This window comes from Megalops cyprinoides, chromosome 22, assembly GCF_013368585.1.
Source record: "Megalops cyprinoides isolate fMegCyp1 chromosome 22, fMegCyp1.pri, whole genome shotgun sequence".
Lineage (NCBI taxonomy): Eukaryota > Metazoa > Chordata > Actinopteri > Elopiformes > Megalopidae > Megalops > Megalops cyprinoides.
The window spans coordinates 7,559,305-7,579,795 of NC_050604.1; the positions used below are offsets into that span (position 1 = coordinate 7,559,305).

Consider the following 20,491-nt stretch of genomic DNA (forward strand, 5'->3'; position numbering starts at 1 on the left):
GAGTGGAGCAGGAGGGATGGGTCAGAGGGCGAGGAGCTCAGGAGGGAGAGGGAGGAGATGGAGAGAACGATTCGGAGGATGAAGAAGAGAAAGGATGAGGCGCGTGCAGAGAGGGAGAGGATGAAGAAGGAGAAGCGAGAGATGGAGAAGCTGGGGGCAGCACTGGAAAGAGAGAGTAAGAGGATGAGGGAGGAGAAGGAGGAGCTCAGGAGAGAGCAGGAGAGACTGAGAGAGGAGAGGGAACAGATGGAAAGAGAGCAGGAGAGACTGAGAGAAGAGAGGGAAGGGATAGAGAGAGAGAAGGAGAGACTGAGGGAGGAAAGGGAAGGGATGGAGAGAGAGAGAAAGGAGAGGGAGGAGCTGGAAAGAGAGAGGGAGAGAGCAGCTAGAAAAAGACAGGTAAGATACAGCTGGATCATAGTGTAGTTCACTGTACATAGGCCACATAGTGGGCTAATTTTACATTCATGAACCAACTGTGAAGTACAATAACAGATGTCCTATAGGTGTTGGCATGTAGATAACAGGGCAACTTGCATCTACAGATATGATTTAGTAGACGTGCTTATCCAGGTAAACTTACGAGGTCAACAAGGCTTGAAACATTAACATGTTTGCATGAAAGCATATGAAATTACAACTGGCCAAAGGGAATGCGTACTAATTCAATTATGTGCTTTTGCACTGAGTTGCAAAACGGGTGTGCCTATCATTACATTCCAACTCATACATCCAGCTACTACTCTCTGCTGCCCCCTGTGGCCCTTTAGGTCAGTGCAGCCTTTAAGAGACTTTTACTGCCCTCCCTGACAGGTGAACACAGATCCAGTAGGGGGATGCTCTCTCACCTCGACTCGACAGGATTGACACACTACAGGCAGAGTAAGTCAGAGTGTTCCTCGCTAAGTCAGACCTTTTAATACTCTGTGCTGCAAGGTACAATTAAATTTCCCCCTTCTCTCTTTCAGATTCAGCACCGACACGAGCAGATGGCAGAGTAGGCGAGAGATGAAAGCAGAAGACCCAAACCATACATGATGTACGACAGTCTGTCAAGGCACTCAATGACTGACCCAACAGGCCTTATACTGCATATAAAATGTGTACATGACACATTACAGTACAGGAAATTACTTTCTATTTAATTAAATGTTTTGCCAGTATGTACAGTTGTACAGTTGTCACTCATTTTTGTCACCTCTGTGTGCCCAGTCTTGTGTGTGTGTGTGCGCAAATATGTGTAATGAGTACAATGCTATGTTATCTTAAATAGTGTATATATGAAGATATATATTTTTTCCCCTTTGACAAATAGTCCATGTTAACTCCAAGTATAGTTCATTGTAATTATACTAGGATTTATACATTCTTGTGCAGTGCTATATAGATATATTCTGTGGAGACTCTGTAAGATGACACAGTATGCGCCCCAAATTCATAGCATCGTCCTAGAATCCCTTGTCCACTTGTTACAGAGGGACATGGAACTACATGTTAAGGGTGTCATAGAGAGTTAGGCTTTCCTGGTGAACTGCATGTAGCAGTGATGACCACACTGAGACACAGCAAGAAAGCAAAATAGTGTTTTATTTAATAAGCAGGTTATAAATAATTTCACATGAAAGATTTTGCGTGAGAAGATACAAAGCAGGACCAAAGGGTCTTCTGTCATCGCCCGAAAAGCAGAGATTCTGGCCTCCCCCCCCAGATGCGGATTAGTCACTGCGGTCGAGCACTTGCATTCACGCTGAGGTGACCGCCTGCCCTGGCTTTCGTTCGGCAGAGCAGTGCTGAGCGCGGCTTTACCGTGGTCACCAACTGGCTCACTGGTGACTTGTGGGAAAAAAAAAGAAAAAAAAAAAACAACGCAAGGAGGCATTGCTTTTAGCAGCGACGTGAACTTTTTTTAGAAACTAGGTTAAAGCAGCTACAGCAAGCTGAGGATGCTCCTCCCCTTTCCTGCTCAAGAGCCTCTCTCCTCCAATGGGGCGAGGTGGTGCTCCCTCTTCGGATGCTGATTGGCTGGCGGTGAGTGGGTGAACGTGGAGCTGATGCCGCAAATCAGTGTTCGAGCGACACGCACAACGTGCCTGCATTACGATAGGGTGGGGACGGAGTCCAGAAAGCCCCACCCATTTCCCTCGAGTTCTTCATCATTGTTATTGTTTGTCCACATTCTTGTCCAGCCCCCATGCCACGCGCTCTGTGATTGGCTGGCTGGTGCGCCGAGGTCTCTGAAACCTCTTTGGTCCCACCCTGCAAAGTCAGATGGGAGTCTCCAGCTGAAGATGCTCCGAAGCCCTGCGAAATACTGACCACCTTCGTGCAGCAGAGCCGCTGGTCTCACGGCTTCTCTATTTGGACATCTGCTGCTGGATGTGGAGCAGGAACTCGTAGTAGGAGAAGGCAGACTCTGTCCGGTCTTCCACCAGGTGCTGGAAGAAGCTGGTCTTCGCCGAGGTGTCGTCTCTGAAGGTGACAGGAGAAGGAGATGGATTCGAAAAGATATGGGTAAGAAGAGGGAAACATAATCATGGAGGCTGCAATTCAATCCACTCAGGCGGACTACACTTTTGTGTTTAATACTTTTTACAAACCTAACATGAGAACACTACCAGCTTCCATCAGAACATTACCCTAACAGCTGCTCTAAATAAAACTGCAACGACTAAGGTGTGGCTTGGACTTGCAGAGAGGAGATACAAGCTTACGTAGCCTGAGAAGGCCGTAAAGAGGGATGTTGACAGACAGCTAATATTACTGATCTTATCCATCTATGTACAGGAGTTCCACAATGTCTCCCTTATCCACTCTGACCAAGCATCACCACAACCCAAGCGATGGCTCTGTAATGTACTTACTTGACAACGTAAAGAGTCGGACCGAAAGATCGGGACTCCTGCAGCCAACTCAGAAATGACCTCATTCTTTCTGAAGAGGGGTTCTCCAGCTCTGGAAGTTGAGTCTGGTGATCAAGGAAATAAATTAGTTTTTTAATTAGTCTCTGAGGGGTCTCAATTTGGAAAACACTGGCAGACGTTTGACACTTAATGCAGAATCAGTGATACCAATTAGTAAATTGGAAGAAAGGCGCAAAAGCAAAACCGCAGTAATTTTTAAACTCAAAGGCAATCAGTCTGTTTCTTTCATGCACAATCAAAGCTAAAAGCTCTGTGCCACAAAGAGACCTCAAAGGTCTCCACCAAAGCTGTTCTTCATTTTTCCACTTAAGTACTCCTCAGTACAAAAAATTAGTACTTTAAAATATCAGTTATTTATACTCTCTTCCACACCAAATCTCAAAGTCAATATGCAGTGTACAGTCCATACATATTGCCGGGGAAGGAAAAACAGGTTCAGAAAAGCCAGACAGAAAACAAACATTAAGTTTGAAAAATATTAGGGCTGTCAACATTAACGTGTTGCTCATTATAAATATTGTTGCGGGGGGTGTAGAAATGCAAAGGAAGGCAATCAGCACTGGAACTTCCCATTACCTAAAGCCTCCTAGATGGCAGGCAGAAGGATCACAAGAGCTGAATATCTGGCTCCAATAGTACATCTTTGCTTGTGCTTACCATATCAGGAGGGATGGAGGCGTGGCTCTGGCAGCCCAGCACATCTCTGAGGAAGCCCTCACTGCAGGCTCTCCCCACCCACAGATACAGGACCTGGGGGGAGGGAGGGTAAAAGAACAGCACTCAGCACAGCCATCTTAACATGGGACTGAAGGGCTGTTCTCACCAACCCCCCGAAATTCCCCCGCACTCACGTTCCCGCAGTCCATGAGGAAGGCACCCTCTCTGGTCAGCTTCTCCGCCGTGAGCTGCAGGAGTCGGGGCTGGGGGACCGTGCGGTCGTTCAGCTGCAGCGCCCCCTGTTGACAGGCACAGGGAATTGCTAGGTCAGTTTCATGATTACTGTAATATTACCGCACCCCCAGGGTGATTCACTTTTTTTTTTTTACATCCAATATGCACTGCAGTACTGAAGAGCGGAGAGAAATACCCCTCTCACACCGAAACGCCTGCAATGTTGCGTGTGGGGCGGCTATCCTACGTCCAGCCTCACGGGGGCGCCCTCACCTCGTCCGACAGGTCGTCCACGCGGTACAGGTCGGGGTGGACCATTCGCATGATCTGCGGCAGGGGCTGGCTCTTGAACTCGCACATGGCGAAGACGCGGTCGTCCAGGCGCGTGCTGGTGCCCGTGCGCAGGGCTTTCTGCGGGACGGGGCGAGAGGTCAGAGGGAAACAGAGGGCAGGGGGTCAGGCGCGGGACAGGAGGAGCGCGTCACTGAAGACGGAGACCTCTCACAATTTAAGCAGAAGTTCAAGCTGCTCGGATCTCCATGGGAGGAAATGACTTCACCAAGGAGATTCCCTGTTGTTTTGCCAGGCTTAAATGCTTTATATTTAAATTATCTCCACAGAAGCGAAGTCAGACATTAGCATTAAGTAAGGTTTCCTATGTCGTAAGGTGCATCTTCAACCCATGAAAGCTAGCTAACATGCTGCTCAGACCTTAAAAACCTCCTAAACCGCAACTCATTGAGATTTTGCAGGGAAATGCCATCTGAAACACCAAGTTTCTTTTTAGCAGAGAAGCAGTGTTTTCATGTTTCCAAACTAATGTCTCTGCAAAAAAAACTAAACTGGTCACATTTTCAGGGGCTCATGGTTAAGGTGCCTCTTTAAGGCAGTGGAATTTCAAGGGACAGGGGCTTAGGGTGCATTTGTGTGCCCCCACTCCCCACTGTTAGCGTCTTCGAACAGCGCCCCCACCTGTTTGAGCAGCGCCAGCACGTAGAGGGGGAAGAGGCGCAGGGCGGCGGGGGCCACGACGCCGGACTGCTGCAGGTTGGAGACGGAGGAGCGGTACGCCGACAGCAGGTCCACCACCGCGTTCACCAGGGCCTCCCGCGCGTCCGACAGGCTGGAGGCCACCGAGCGGTCGATGGCTGTCGCACAATAACCACAATCGTCAAAATTCATCACCAATCATCATCATCAACATCATCATTCATTACTTATCATTGTTCACCATTCATCATCACCCATCGTCATAATCGCTATCCAACAGGATTAACTGATACCCTTTCCCAGGGGAACTTGTGGTTTAAATTTAACGTACGATTAGGTACTTACTGAACCAATTCAGATTCAAGTCAACTACACTTATGGGTACAAGAGCAGTGCCCCCTACTGGCTTTAGAACCTGCAGCCCTCTGAATTACCAGCCGCGGTCTCTGCCTGCTCCTTCACACCTGTGCTCCAATTTCATTTAGATTGAATTTTACTGAATTTGGATGCAGAACTACAGTGCAAGCTTAACCATGCCGTCTTGCCTTGCTTGAATGCCACATCCTGCTAAAACTCAGGGTAGTCAGCCCAATCCTGCTGGAGTAAAACGGGCACACAGTACATCAGCAGAGCATTACCCACAACCCACAGCCACTTTATCAGGTATCTCAGCACAACTCCATACGTTCCCCTTGTGCCTCATGTGTTTTTAAATTTTTAATTAGTCACAGGGGTTTTCCATGCACGTAGCAGGGTGTGTTACCTTACATTTACGTTACTTTTACGTTACGTTTACCTTACACATGTATGTTATATGTTATATACATGCTTATTTGATTCCCTTATTCTGGGTGAATTAAACAGTTTGCATTCCTGCATGTCAGCCATCACACAGCAGGAAATCTGCTTAGGCAGTTCTGGCTATGGCTCAAGGGGGTGACATTCACACCAAGTCCGGCTCCCTTACTATGCCGCTGTCCCCCACAATGCACCTGCCCTGGCGTTCCATGGCGACCTCGCAGGAACCGGCCCACTCACCCATGTTAGCCAGGAGGCAGGTGATGGCCTGGACGTCAGCCCCGGCGAAGACGTCCGTCACCTGGCTCACCACGGGCAGGCAGAGTGTGTGGACCCGGATCCTCCTCTTCCCTTCAAACCACAAGAGGGGGAGAGTCAGTTCCTGAAAGTGAAGCCCCCCCCCCCCCCCCCCCCGGCACGCAACCCCACCCCCACACACAGCTCCATCGAAGTACTTTTTCCTGCTGTGCACTGTAGGAGTATTATGGACTACTCTGTCAAATCCAGGTCACTTTATACAGGCAAGGTTAACAGAGCGCTTTCATGAGTATGGTGTTAACACTCAGTAAATGTAACTTTTTTAAAGTACTAATGCCATGCTCATAAAAGTGTTATGTACGCTTTATGAATTACTTATGAGGTTACACTTTATATTGAGGGTGACCTAAAATTATCAAATAGCTAATCATAAATGCCATTCATAAATTGACATTCATGAATTACAATAAAAGTAAAGCACATATGACTGCTCAAGAATTGGGCGAACATTATAAAATTCTGCAATTTAACAGTTTCGTACTGTTCACCTCAAAGGAGAAGATTGTTGAGAGGTTGTTTCCATTATTAAAGCAGGTGGGCCCTGTGGTGGTGATTGTGAGGGGCAGGGTTTATTGTGTGAGGGAGAGTTTGTTGTTTTGAGGCAGAGTTTGATTATGAGGGGCAGGTTTGTTGTGTGAGGGGCGGGGTTCGCCTCACCTTTGCTGGAGGTGTAGAGCAGTGCTGCCTGGAAGCAGGCCAGCGAGGTGTCGGCCAGGCTCTCCTCGATCGACATCTGCACGGCGAAGCCCGAGTCGGGGTTGATGTTGGCCAGCGACAGCAGGTCGGTCGAGCGCACAAAGAAGTTCCCGTGGAAGGTGTGGATGGACAGCCCTGACGGTCACATGACAAGCGGTCAGACACATGGACGCCTGGCTTTTAATCGTTCTAAGTGAAACAAGCCCATCCCAAAATCAGTATTAAATGCTCCGAATGAAAAGTGATATTTGACTGATTATGACTCAAGACAACTGGTTACAATTACAGAAATCTACAAAACATTTGGAGCAGTGTCATTATATCTCAAGTTACACAAGTTTCTTATTTTTCACTTGAGCAAAGCCCAAAAAAAATAGATGGCCAAATCACAACCATCCATTACCATTTGCTGTAATATGTGAAATTATGAAGCAATGAAGCAATAACTCTCCAAAACTAAAACCTCTGGGTTGTGCATATAATCAAAACTGAGGAAATTCAACAGAGTGGACGGCAGATACACGCCCTTCGAAGAGATCCCCCACCTTTTGTGCATCTTATCCTCATCACTGCCTCGAACCCGATCTTCCGGGTCAGGTACCGCCGGAGGTCCTTTTGCAGCTTCTCCAGCTGGGCCGGGTTGTGGACGTGGTGGAACCCGGGGTAGTAGAAGATGCAGCCCGCAGAGTACTTGGACATGCAAGCTGAGAAGAAAGAGAGCGCAGCTCTGGGTTCAGTAAGTATGGAACACTGAGGTGGCTTTGCCTGCATTCCACGTGATCTCACGCTGATCCGGGATCAGTTCATCACGCTGCACAAACGTGGGCGGTGGCAGATGGGGTGCTAATGGTATTCATCCTCTAACGTAACCGTATCAGTCCTTGCGTAAGGGTGCTCTGGATCAGGTCTGAGGAGACTGTACACTGACAGGGCCCACTTTGAGAGCACAGATGAGATATTAAAATTCATAAAACTGAACTCCAACAGCTACCCCCAAAGGGAGGATCTGCAATATATCAGGAAACAGATTTGCCTCTTCAGTGGTTTTCCATATTCGTTTCCATCTGCATTTAGTTGTTTAGCAGATGCCATCATACACGGCCACTTACATTAGTTACAATTTTAATGTTTTGTGTGTTTTTTTTTTAAAAAAACCTGGAAATTTACTGAGGCAAGTCTGGGTCAACTACCATGCCCAAGGATACAACTGCAGTGCCCCAGTGGGGAATCCAACTGGCAACCTTTGTGTTACGAGCCGTAATCCTTACCACTGTGGAACTCATTTGAATGAAGAGGTTGCCTTGGTCCATGTTTTCACAAAAGGATTTCACAGTGTACTGAGGTTTCAACAGTGTTAATGCTCAGTGTTTCTACTCTTTAGTCATGAGAATGTGTGAAGATTTGCTTACCTAATGAAGCCATATCTGAATACTGTGAGCTGAGGAGAAACAGGTCCACTGCAATCTGATGTCCGGAACAGTCCAGGGCCAGCTTCTTATAAAAGTCTGTCGCTGGTCCTAAATGCTGCACCCCCTTCAAGAACAACAGCCACGGGCATACTGAGAAAGTGCTCGCCACAAGTACAATATCTCAAACTGGCAATATTCATAACATGGTGTAAAAGGAAAACGCACAACACATACACAATGATGTCTCAAGATGCAATGCACATCAGTCAGCAGTAGAGGGCGCTACATGTGTGTGACAAATATGGTTCTTTGGTTCAGATTCTATTCACGTCAGTTGCCACCTCACACACACACAGATACACAGACACCCACTCAAAATGAAAGGTCAGGATAGTTTCCAAAATAAAACCGAGGTGAGGGTGGGGCTTACCTTGGTGCTGGACCTCTGGTTGGGATCCTCCCGGGACTGCAGCAGCCCCGCCCCCAGGGAGGGCAGCTGGGTCTGAAAGACGGAGACGCGCCCCCCAGTGGGGGACATGAGCTTGAGGGCGGCCTGCAGGGCGGGGCCGAGGGCGCTGTGCGTCTCGCGGGTGTGGCTGAACATGCCGGGCAGGGCGGTGAGCAGGTCTTGCACCAGCTGGACCCGCACAGGGGAGCAAGCAACCCGAGTGGTGAGCGAACAACATAATTACAACGTTCATCAAACGTCTGGGAAATGTTCTGAAATTCTCCACGCACCTCTTTGCTTTCCTTCAAGTTTCCCAGCAGGCCATCAGGCGTGGGGAGGAAAATATCTGGAGACCAAGCACAAAGAGGTTTTATCTTCCCCTCACAAAGGAAATGAATACCGCTGACCTCAACATGACCTCAGCACAGCACATTCACTGCTAAAATAGTTTAAAGTGCTGGTTACAGCCCCTGTGCCAGTACATGAACACATTATATATTACACACTATACATTATATATCTGACTTCAAAATGACTTCCACAGTATACTTTCTAATGGCAATAGCGATAAATACATTAAAATAATACATTATATTTTAACACCCACACATATACTTTCCATACACATATGCTCTACGTAAAGGCCACATGTCTCAGGCCCTTTAAAACTGGTACCTGAAGGCAGACACACTATGACTCAGAATGTGAGCCTGCAGATGACGTAATGTCAGAGTTAGCGTACCGTCGATGTCAGAGACCACCAGCATCTGTGGCTGGGACAGGCCCTCCTGCAGGTTGTAGAAGTGAACGGTGCTGTCGAAGGTGATGAAGCCCACTTTGGTGCGCGTGTCCCCGGGAAGTCTGGGAAAAATCAGGAAGGGCAGCTTTAGCGCAGCACTCACAACGTGGTAAATTTGGGCAGGGGATCACTGCAGATCCCACTGATCCTTATTTCACTGCTTTTTAGGTTACAGTATCAGAAGGTCATCTGATGCCATACCAACATAACAAAAAAGCTCAAAATAATCTTGAGTCATACAAACAGGCCAACGGTAAGCAGACAATGTGAGCTGCACTCCTCTAAACACTCCTCTATATTAAACTGCAGAAGTTCAAGTCAAGCTTTCGACTTTTTAAACTTTCTAAACTTTTGACTCAGTTTTATTCAAATTATGGATAGCAACAAAATAGGTCACTGAAGATTAACCCTCTAATTAGACAAAAAAAGGTCTCGCAAATGGTGCAAACCCGAAGAAGACCCAACCAATCTATCACTCAGACCAGACAAACTGCAAGGGTCCCTTGCTTGAGAACACTCAGCAGTTTGTGTGTAATCTGTGAGGGATGAAGAGTGTATGTGTCTGTCAGTGCTTGTTCCCTCACTTGTCCAGGTTCTCCAGTAATGACTGGCAGAGGACGCTCAGGTATCCCGACTCCACAGCATTGTGGGAGACGTCCAGCACAAACAGGTAGACGGCCGGCTGAGGGGGTCGCAGCTGGAGGGAGAAGAGATTTCGGAGGGCTTGGTCACATCCGTTTGGGGATCTTAGATCAACCGCAACCAATGAGAACTCACAGGCAGATGTTGGAGAGCAGGTATTGTACCTGTACTGTGCTGTGCTTGTGTCTACAGGAGGTGATCCATGCTCAAAGGCACTCTAGGGAATGGTGTTATGGTGGATGGAGCTAAAGGTGGCTTACCATGTAATCTGAGGATGCTATGAACTCCACTGTGGCGTTCTGGACCTCCGGTCGCTTGTGGGGTTCCCCATAAGACCGTGTTAGGGGGTTGTACATAAATTCATCAGGAACTAAGTTTTAAAAAACAAAAAGTAAAAAAAAAAAGACAAAAACATCTTGTCAACCCATCACCCTGTCCCACATTAATTCATATGCCTGATTAAAGAGGAACAAAAATTGGCAGTAAGAAAAAGTTACATAACGGATCATTTTCCTGCTAATTCTGTTCACTGTATGTCAGCTCTACCTGAGACAAACAGCATCCCACCCTATCTGTGGACCACTCCCCAATCCTCCACAGGTCACATGCTCCACACTGATCTGAGACCAGCGTTGCTGAGAGCAGTAAGGACTGAGAAAATGGTGTGGAGGCCAAAGCCTGCTCATGGATCACCCTTCTTCTACACAGAGCGGATGGGACTTGCCTTCATTGACCCTGTAGCACATGTTGCACTTCCACCTCCGCTGATCCAGGAAAGACACAAAGGGGTTGATGTAGGTCCGGCAGGACCGGCACCGCACTATGGTGTTGGATGTTATGACAGGCAGTTGCTATGGAGAAGACACACACCCGCGGTGCACCGGTTAAACAAACATCAGCTTCACAATTTCCATACTGGACAGCATGAACATCTATTTGTATGAGGATTTCTTTTATGCTGGTTGTATTCTTTTTCCGTTACACTCTCAGACTTTATTCCATCAATCATCATTATTTAACCAGTAAAACAGGAATACTGTAAGATTAACATACGAGGCACACCTTTGAAATAACAGCTGCACCCTACGTTTAGTCGAGCGGAATCTGTTTAATACTCTCTGTGTGAATGCCTTCGTGCAGCCAGGATCTTACCGTGAGGTCTCTGAATGGGTGCAGGATTAACCCGAGGGGTAGTCTGGCTTTATTCAGCAGTGCCTGGGTCTGGGGGATGTTGGTCAGTGTGCATCTGAATGTGCTGCGGACAGTTAAGGACAGGGTCACCAAAGGGCAGTGACGTAGCGATTACAGCAGAACCACAAAGACTGCTTTCCAAACACCCAGCGGGCGGACAGGAGTCCAAGCACAAGCGAGCGCATTTTCTGGGCAACTCCAAGCTTGGGAAGAGCCAGCTGGATCCAGTGGGGCTGGCTGGATGTTGGCTGGCATGTGATAAAAGAATCCGCACGCACACACTCTTGCACACACACACAGACGCATACGCAACAGAAACTCATTCAAACGTGCATGTTCATGAGCAGACAAGGACCCCCCACACGTGTGGACATGCTCACACACGGAATCTCATGATGGAGATGAACGTACACACACAGGCACAGCACGCACACGCACACACTTACACAGGGAAATGCACACTCACTTGCCGCTGCAGTTGACCTTCTTGAGGTCGGCGCTGAGGTTGGGTTCGGAGGGCTGCAGGGGTGCGGGGGGCAGGATGTTCCTCTCCTGCAGCAGGTTGACGGGCCGCAGCCCCTCCACCTCCAGCTCCGGGGCGCCAAGCCCCCCCAGCGCTGCCGAGAGCTGCGACATGGAGGGGAAGGACTGCTGGGAGAGACACAGGGGTTCAGTCACTGAACTCAGCGCTGACACCAGGGAGTTCAGCCACTGAACACAACACTGACAGTGGGTGTTCGGTCACTTAGTACAACAGTGCCAATGGGAACTCTTTTGCTGAACACTTGAGACTTAACTGAAAAGTGTTTACTCTGATGTTTGTAAATCTCCTGTCTTATAAATCCTCTGGTCCACCTCATAACCTCACTTTATACCTGTCATAAAATCAAAACGTTCTTTTGCCTGTGGACAAGAATGACCTTTTATGACAGCATGTGTACCCCTATATAGCCAAGAATGAGCTTTTATGACCGCTTGTGTACTCCTATACAGTTGATTATGAGCTTTTACAACCATGCGTGCTCCTATATAGCCAAGAATGTGCATTTATGACAAAAAAGTCTTTACTATGGACCTCTAAAATAAACCGTGGACAATCTTAAAAAGAAAACCACAACGACCCCACAGTGTGCCTCCCTAGAACAACATCTAAGCACTTCCTTACCTGTGGATACTGCTCGTACCCCGGTGGGCTGCTGTACCTTCCCTGGGAAGGGGAGGAGTCTGTCCTGGAGGCTGGTCCCTGCTGATAGGCTGGCTGGAGGCTGGGATATCCATAACCAATGGGTGTGGGCGCTGCACTGGAGGCAGGAGGCTGGTGAGCATATGTTGAGGAATCTGCAGACAGCAGAATAAGAGCACAGATTATGTATAAGACACAGATTTAGCGTCAGCTTGCTCTATTGGCATGACAAAATCTGTATTTTTATTGTATGCAAGTGTATTTGTACCCACACACATATGGACATATCCCCTGGATCTCTCTCCTGGCTCAGCCCCTGATCATTCCAAGCTCTGAGTGAAATCTGATATGTCTACAACATTGCTCTTTCAGATGGCTGGCACTGTAAGGGTGTTGGTATGACATAACTCCGCCCTCGCGGGTCACTGGCATGGTGGCGCTGGCAGGTGCAGCTGCAGCTGCTGTCCCTTCAGCACTGTGACCGGCCTGGGGGCGTCAGCACCTTGGACAGCCACCTGCGCTCCTGCCGCAGTGCACCTGGCTCCGTGGGCCCGCGGCCGCCGGCGGTTTGGCATGTGGCCTGGCTCCTATATAAGGTAGCGGCCGCTATAACCCCACAGAAATGCCACAGGAAATACTTCTTTGGCACACGTGCCTTTCAGAACACTGGCAGTCATCAACCACTTTTGGCAGCGGGCTTAGCATATAAAACACTGTGGTAGCTAATTAGTTAGCATTATCAGCACACTGACTTTGCTGGTCTTGATAGTAACTGCCATTTAAACAAAAAAAATATATATTTCTTTTAGATTTAGGAACTTGCTAACATCACTGAGGAGGATATAATTACCAAACAGGACTATCAAGTGTTAATATTTGTTACACCATACACTGTCCACTGACTGAATTTTGCTTATTCAGCTCTTAACAACTTAGGTTGTTCAGATGAGTTGCCTTTTGCTTCCTTGAGCTTTCATTGGCTCAACTGTGTCACGCGGGACCACCCGACCAATGATGAGCAGATGCGCTCACGCTGCATTACCTGGGTAGCCGCCTCCCTCCAGGGCCTCATAATTCTCGGGCACAGGCGATGCACTGGCAGTGGTGGAGGAGCTGTTTGCACCTGAAGAGGAAGAAGAGCAGATCTACAGTGTGTAACAGTCTAGTCTGGACCCTGCAGACGCGCCTATGCCTGTCAGTTCAGGCCCTCATAGGAACAGAGCCAAAAAAAAAAAAATGAAATAAAATAAACAAAAAACTGAACAGATATGCATGAGTCACCTGACATAGATGGACCCCACCCTCTTGTGCTGATGCAACTTTCCTTGCAGGGCAGCTCAGATCTCAAGGAAGATTGATCAGTTTCCAAATATACCCTTTGAGGTCCATTACAAGAGAGATCGGTACATTCAACTAAACTCTTTCTTCTCATTTGTTTTCATTTCTTCACATCTTTAATTTCATTCACACTTACTAGTTGGTACAGGATTCATTTCAGGATCCGTGCAAACCTTAAATAATAACTGCAAGTTAAAATACTGATCTATGCTCAGAACAGTGCCCTTTAAGCTCATCAGAGGATGAGAGGGGGTCAGATGGTCTGCGGACATCCCAGCAAACACCTGGATGGGAGGGGACAAAATATGTGGGTCTACTCAATGTAGCGAGCAGACACCAGGACAGCACACACACAGACAGAGACACACACACACACACACAGATTTTGAAGGATGAGCTCCATTATCCCAGGGTAAATCTTCCACTGCTGGGGATTAAAGCACACGGTTTCAGCAGGGGATGGGAGCAGGAAGAACGTGGATCTGTGCAGTAACTGACAATTGCATCTTCGCTATGAGAGGTTCGACACACAATGGATAGGCAGCAAGAACCCAGACGCAGCAAAAACACGAGGGAGCAGAGCAGTTTCAGGGAGGAGGGGCCCTGAAACATGCTGGAACATGAAGGACATTGCTGAGAGACACACAGCCAAAAATGACACAGTGATTTGGGATTTGGGACATCCCCTGGGGCTGGCGTGAACAGACTATCTAAAAGAAATAAGACAAGGGAAAACAGTGGCGACTTATTCACCGCCCTGCATGACAGAATAAGCATCATGACACCCATTCTTGTTAAAACAGATTACACAGGATGGAGGAAAAGGAGCAGAAGTGAAAGCATAGAGAGACTTCACCCAAAGACACATTCAAAACCTCATAACTGATTCAGATGATCATGCCAAACTCGCCAAGGAATGGCTGTGACTCACCCATACACCTAACAGGCACCAAACCATGGACGATATTCTGAATTCAGATTAAGACACTAACAGGACTGTGCTGTGTTTCATCCTCTTTCAGTCTTTCATAAAATCATTACCAGTGCAAGTGAGACACATATTCAAAACATGTAAAAAACATCGATGAAGCAACACAAGTGACATAAAGCGAAATACAAACAAGACTCCAGAAAACATACAAATCTACAAAAGTCACAAACCGGGGCTGGCTAAACTCCATGCATATGGTGTGCATGTGCATGGTAAGCTACAGTGGAACCACTCTGAACGACACACTGATGCAGTTGAGTGGGAATGAAGAATGCTGGGATGCGCTAACGTTAGCGGGAACCACAGAATGAAGTAGGCACGGGTGAGGCTTCGTGAACCCCAAAAACGGGTTTGGCTATCCAGCACAATCACTTTAACCAATGACGTGTTTAAACCAATCACGGTTCCACGCCATGCGGAACGGTCTTTTGATTGGTTCACGCATCAGCACATGGATTGGCAGCACATGGAGTTCATGAAGTCTCTATCACTGGAACAAAGGTGGGCAAGTGCTGGAGGGGAGATGGGTGGGGCCGTAGCAGGAGAGGGCGGAGTTTGTCTGGATGACAGCGACACTAACAGGGGGTGGAGACTGGAAAGAGTAAATGCTAAATCAGACCTGCTTCCTCATCCTCATCCTCATCCTCATCATCCTCCTCCTCCTCATCCTTATCAGAACTTGACGAAGAGGGAGGTGCTGCTGTGGAGCTAACGCCGCTATTAGCAACATAGCCATACTGCATCCCTGTGGGTTAAAGAGTTACAAACAACCATCAGCCAGGAACACCGGGGGGTGGCGGGGGTCAGAAGTCACAGATGTAATGCCTGCATCTGCATCTGACCAAGCATGCTCAGTAGAACTCCACAGAGGAGTTGGAGAAGCATAACTAAAGAGAAACGAAATACAGAACTGCTGAGAAATAGCCTGAGGTGAAGAATGCCACTGCAGAAATTTAACACAAAGACAGCAGTCCTTTAATCTGTACAGCAGGATAGAGAAATCTCACATCAGACATTGCGGATTAGTCTCTGCACAATATACAGCCTCGCTGCGACTTAATTCACACCATTTTCATACTGCCTTCTGTGTCATGGCAAATCCTGCATCCGTCAGTTTGATAAATTCATCTGACAACTGGGACTCGCCGAGGTTACACACAGTTCTGTCTTGGTACTCAATTGCAGGTCCCTGCACATACACTCAAAGTGAACTGAGTGAAGCAATGCTGGTGTAGGCTTGGAAGATCTTGTGCAAACAGAGCGTAGAGAGACTTAGTAAAGGCCACCCCCCCCAAGACATCCTGATTATGAAGGTACACAGCCTCTCAGATAACTCTGACTAAAACAGCACCCCACAGTGTAGTAAAGCTCATTTACAGAATGCACACATGCCTGCACGCTCAGGAGCATGCAAACATGCACGCATGCAACCGCACACACACCCAGGCGTGCGCGCGCACACACACACACACACACACACACAAACAGTCCCTACGGAAACAATACAACGTCTCGCTGCTGAGCTAGTTCACAGTAACAAGATTTGGGGCATCGCGTTTCAACATGGCCGGGACTCAAATCGTGAACCAGAAGAACAAAACACTGATGATGACACTGTGGGACATCAGGTGCGTAACCAGAGCTGTGGTGAGGCCTTACTTTGCTGGTGAGAAGGCGAAGAGCGGAGCGAGGTGGAAGAGGTCCCAGACGGGGGTCTGTCCCCAGCCTGACTGGCAGCGTTGGGCTGGGCCGGCCTGTACTGGTAGGTCGCTACTGGCTGTTGGCTTTGGTCAGAGGGCTGTGCGGCAGAGGGTGGTGGGGCTATGAGGAGACGGAGCAGAGATAAACATCAGTTTTGAGGCACGTCCTATTCCGTACCCTTCTCAAGCTGCTCGATCAGCTTTTTCATCATCTGCCAGTTAAACCTCTCTGTTATCTACATCCTTTTAGGACAGACGGCTGGTGGCGATTTAACATTTGGAAATTATGCACTGATGCTCGAGTATTAGATTTCGCAACAAACTAGGCGGAAAATGACCTTAGAAAACCTGAACCACATTTGCACTGTAGAGGTAGGATCAGACTGGCTCACTTTGTACAAGTTCCAGGTAGTTTTCCGTTATATATGCTTCTATTCATGCTGGCCCGTGTCACCTCAGCGCTTTAGCACTGCTAGCATTAGCCCCCTTACAAATGAGCTAACTACATTTCTCTCGTTGGCATCAGCCCTTAAAACTGAGGAGATAAATACGGCAGGAACACAAAGGAGCAACTCCGCAACCAACCAAAGGTTTACATGTGCGGAACTGCAGGCATAATCCAGGCACTTGTTAGCATTCAGACATCACGTACTACAGTGCAGGTTGGGGGTTATATGATGGTAAAGTAACCATCCTGCACTAGAAGAGTCAGATCTGGCTCCAGCTCATGTCCAGCTCAAAAGTGGAAAAGGGGTACTATGGCACAAATGTACATGAATTACTAAGGAGTCTTAATTCAAAGCCAGACAAAAACCATTTTGCAGTTGCATGTTTTTGTGACTGAAACAAGACATACATTAATGATACCCAGTTTAGGGTTCAACCAGTTGCAAACACACAGTTATCAACATTAAACTAAAACCTGGACAGTGTGACTTTGCACATGGGCCATAACATGCCAGAGCTGGCTGTAATACCTGTGATGGTCTGGCCGTTGAGAAGACTGGCAGGTCCAGGCGGAGCCCCAGTGCAGCTGGGCTGCACCAGTGAGACAGAGCCAGGCAGGCCACCGTTGCCCAAGGGGACCTGCTGGAGCTGGGACTGTGGGCCCCCCAGCACGCTGGGGACAGGTCCGGGCCCGGCGGTCTGAGCGGAGCGCAGCGTGCCATACTGGCTGCTCCCCGGTGCTGAAGGGTACGAGACGATGGGGTGGAGGGGGGCGCCGGCGGAGCTCAGCCGCTGGGTTGGGTTTGCGGGTCCCTGAGAGACAGCAGGATAGCCGTACTGGGCGGTCGGGTGGGGGGCTGGCTGCTGGAATGGCGGCTGTTGCGGAGGCGCATGGATAGGGGCGGGGTAAAGAGGCCTGGCAGTGCTGAGCGGTTGAGGAGTGGCCTGGTATGGGGCAGGACCTGGCCCCGCCCTGGCAGTGGGCTGCAGAGGCTGCTGATGGCTGTTGTAGTAGTAGTTAGTGTCATACTGATTGGTCATCACTGGGGCTTTGGCGGGGGCTAGGGTACTGTCCATTGATGTGAAGGGGTACATCTGCTGAGGGTTGCCGTAGTATCCTGCTGCATTGTGCACGGCAGGGTACATCTGTCCAGGGCCTGGAGACAGAAACAGAGAAAGGTCTGTTCATTCAGGACCTCAGAGGAGTGCAACACAATTCAAAAGCAAAAGAACTAATGCAAATCCATTTAAAATATCTCATTGGCCCGCACCAACTGGATTATGAACACATGAACACATACACATGGCAGCAATCAGACATTATCAGCCTTCACTCCTTTCATTGTGTCTTGGTTTCTTGAGGTAAAATGACATAACTTTGATATGCACAGTGCCAGTGAGAGAGGAAAGCGAGAGGAAAGAGACAGGCAGATGGAGCCAAATGTAAGAGGGAAAACATACAGCAATGACTACAAACTAATGCGTTAGTTCGCACTTTATTTCTTTACCATTATGTAGTGAATTTCTCCTCAAACACAACACTAGGCTTCAGTCTTTTCCGTGCTCCTGTGAGTCGGTGTGGTTTATGCTCGATAAGAGTACCCGTTTGAAACCCACAAACAATGCGAAAGTCGTTCAGGGCGGAAACGAACCGCACCTGTTGTAACTGAATATGCTCGTCAAAATTACTGTCTCGTCTCATGTGTAACATGCTAGAACAGGCTGGTGTTAAATACATTCAGCAGATCACCCATGATTCAAATCGTCACACAGAAGGAAAAATGACACAAACAGTATATTGTCAGCGTGCAACATGTAACAGACACAGTAAACATGTAACAATGCCAAAATACTATGAAACATTGTGAAATTCTTCCAGAGACGATATGTTCTAACAATTAAACAATTTTCTGTAGTGCAGACAAACTGATCATGATAATGACGAGGCTAACAAAAGGGAAGACGATGCGGGCTGTCAGGTGTGGATGGTCATCATATCAGATATGCTGAGAGCAAGGTTTAAACCAATTCCCCTGTCCAAAATTGACGAACTACATGATTGTCACCATTTTCTAAATGGAGGCTTGGACTTGATCCGTTATAATGGTTTGTATGACTATACGAACCTCATTCTCGACGGCAATCAGAGTGGATAGTTTCACCGTCCTTTCAGATTGGATATTGACAGCTACTGCAACATGACATTCCAACTAAACTATATGCTTTTTGGTATAATGATTTCTAGCTAGATAGCCGGTTTTCGAGCACTGCTCAATTGAATTATCAGGGGATTCCCAGCACCATTGATGCAGACAACGCTGGAATGATTACCCAGCCAGCTTTACGCTAAACAACCACGACAGCGAGGCAGCTAATCTAGTACTAAATGTAAAAATGTATACTAGCAGGTCCGTTAGATAGCCAACCAGAGCTATCTACAACGTTATCTGTTTCAAAGCGTTGTTATGAAGTAGCTGGGTGACGAGTTAGCTAGATAGTTTGCCAGATATCTTAGCTAACGTAGAAAGTAGCAAACAGCTCTGCTAGCTCGCGTTACCTAGTCTGGCTGTCTTGTAGTTAGTCATAATAACATTGCCTCTCATAAAACATAATCCCCTCAAACCACACATTCAAAGAACACGCCACCTAATACAACTCAATAAATCACAATCCCACCACCAAAACCCAGCAGCAACCAGTTTAACTATAGGCCCCTTTTTCACATCTACGACCACGGCCTGTCTTACCATTTTGACAGGGGACAGGCGCTCCTCCATTGGGCGTTGTGTTTGCACTGTAGGCGGCAGAAGAATTTAGGTTGGAGAAACCCGGTGCAGACATGCTTCAGTACAAAAATCTTTGATGATAAAACACTTGCATATGATATTATCAAGACAGTCCTGATGAAAAAAATGTCCAACTGCCCAAGTTTCAGATCACCAGTGGGTAGCTGGCTTCATAGAATGATGATGCTTAAATAACGCCTTTTTAGCTAGCTGGCTCGCTAGCTAACTCGATGCGATTAGCAAAACTGAGGGGCAAGTAGCGCCACCTGTCCGTATATTAAAACGGAAAAGATCAAGGCATTGTTGGGGATAGCAAAGAGTGTTAAAGAGAGATAATCTAATTTAAAAATAACAATTCTCTGATGACTCCGAAGGCTTCACATTCTCCTTCATTAGTTGGCTGAGAAGGTAGCTAACTGGATAACTTCCAGCATCGTCGCATAGCTAGCTGAGAGAGGGTTGCGCAATGGTACTGCATATCCTCCTAACTTTGTGCTTATGAACTACTGCGATTTGAAACGATGCTAAACCAGTCAAACCAGCCATCTACTGTATTAGCAAATTTGCAGCAACTAGTAATCTGCCTCTGCGTTCTAAAATTGTTTAGAATTCTGAAAATTTGTTACGGTATCCATGGAAACTAGTGACACATTGAAAAGTCTCAGGCACACAGCTTGCACACGCATGCACCTTGAAACATACATACCTTATTTCTCCGCATGCTAAAAAGTGCCAGATACCACCCCCACGAGAATGTTTAGTTTTAGTTTTCATTCGTCATCAAAAGTTATGTGGCATTCGTTTGTGTGCAGATGACCACGATACAGTAATCACAGAGTAAAGGCGCTATACAAATAAAAATGGCTCACACACACGAGTCATTCATGACACATAATGTCGTCGAAAATGGTTTATCACCTTGAATTCAATGGTCTTTGCAAAG

General features: G+C 47.6%; 1 protein-coding gene across 1 annotated transcript; it reads right to left on the bottom strand.

Moving 5' to 3' along the window:
* Nucleotides 1-1,640: 1,640 nt before the first annotated feature.
* On the bottom strand, nucleotides 1,641-19,991 carry LOC118769720 (protein transport protein Sec24B-like). Its single transcript, XM_036517001.1, has 24 exons — nucleotides 19,510-19,991; nucleotides 17,293-17,919; nucleotides 16,275-16,436; nucleotides 15,235-15,360; nucleotides 13,329-13,409; nucleotides 12,269-12,441; nucleotides 11,570-11,751; nucleotides 11,065-11,167; nucleotides 10,637-10,763; nucleotides 10,173-10,282; nucleotides 9,855-9,967; nucleotides 9,214-9,332; nucleotides 8,762-8,817; nucleotides 8,454-8,660; nucleotides 8,024-8,147; nucleotides 7,160-7,318; nucleotides 6,576-6,749; nucleotides 5,841-5,951; nucleotides 4,785-4,960; nucleotides 4,086-4,223; nucleotides 3,773-3,877; nucleotides 3,579-3,671; nucleotides 2,862-2,965; nucleotides 1,641-2,469 (listed from the first exon to the last, which is right to left on the bottom strand). The coding sequence occupies exons 1-24, from the start codon at nucleotides 19,601-19,603 to the stop codon at nucleotides 2,355-2,357; spliced, it is 3,579 nt and encodes a 1,192-aa protein (XP_036372894.1). The 5' UTR covers nucleotides 19,604-19,991; the 3' UTR covers nucleotides 1,641-2,354.
* Between the last annotated feature and the right edge of the window lie 500 nt (nucleotides 19,992-20,491).

Bases quoted from the DNA above. Each gene is read 5' to 3' on its own strand.
- LOC118769720 (XM_036517001.1), bottom strand. From the start codon at position 19,603: ATGTCTGCACCGGGTTTCTCCAACCTAAATTCTTCTGCCGCCTACAGT. The intron at 16,437-17,292 runs GTATTACAGCCA...GTCTCCTCATAG, and splicing joins CAACGGCCAGACCATCACAG to CCCCACCACCCTCTGCCGCA. The intron at 7,319-8,023 runs GTAAGCAAATCT...CTTTCTTCTCAG, and splicing joins TTCAGATATGGCTTCATTAG to CTTGCATGTCCAAGTACTCT.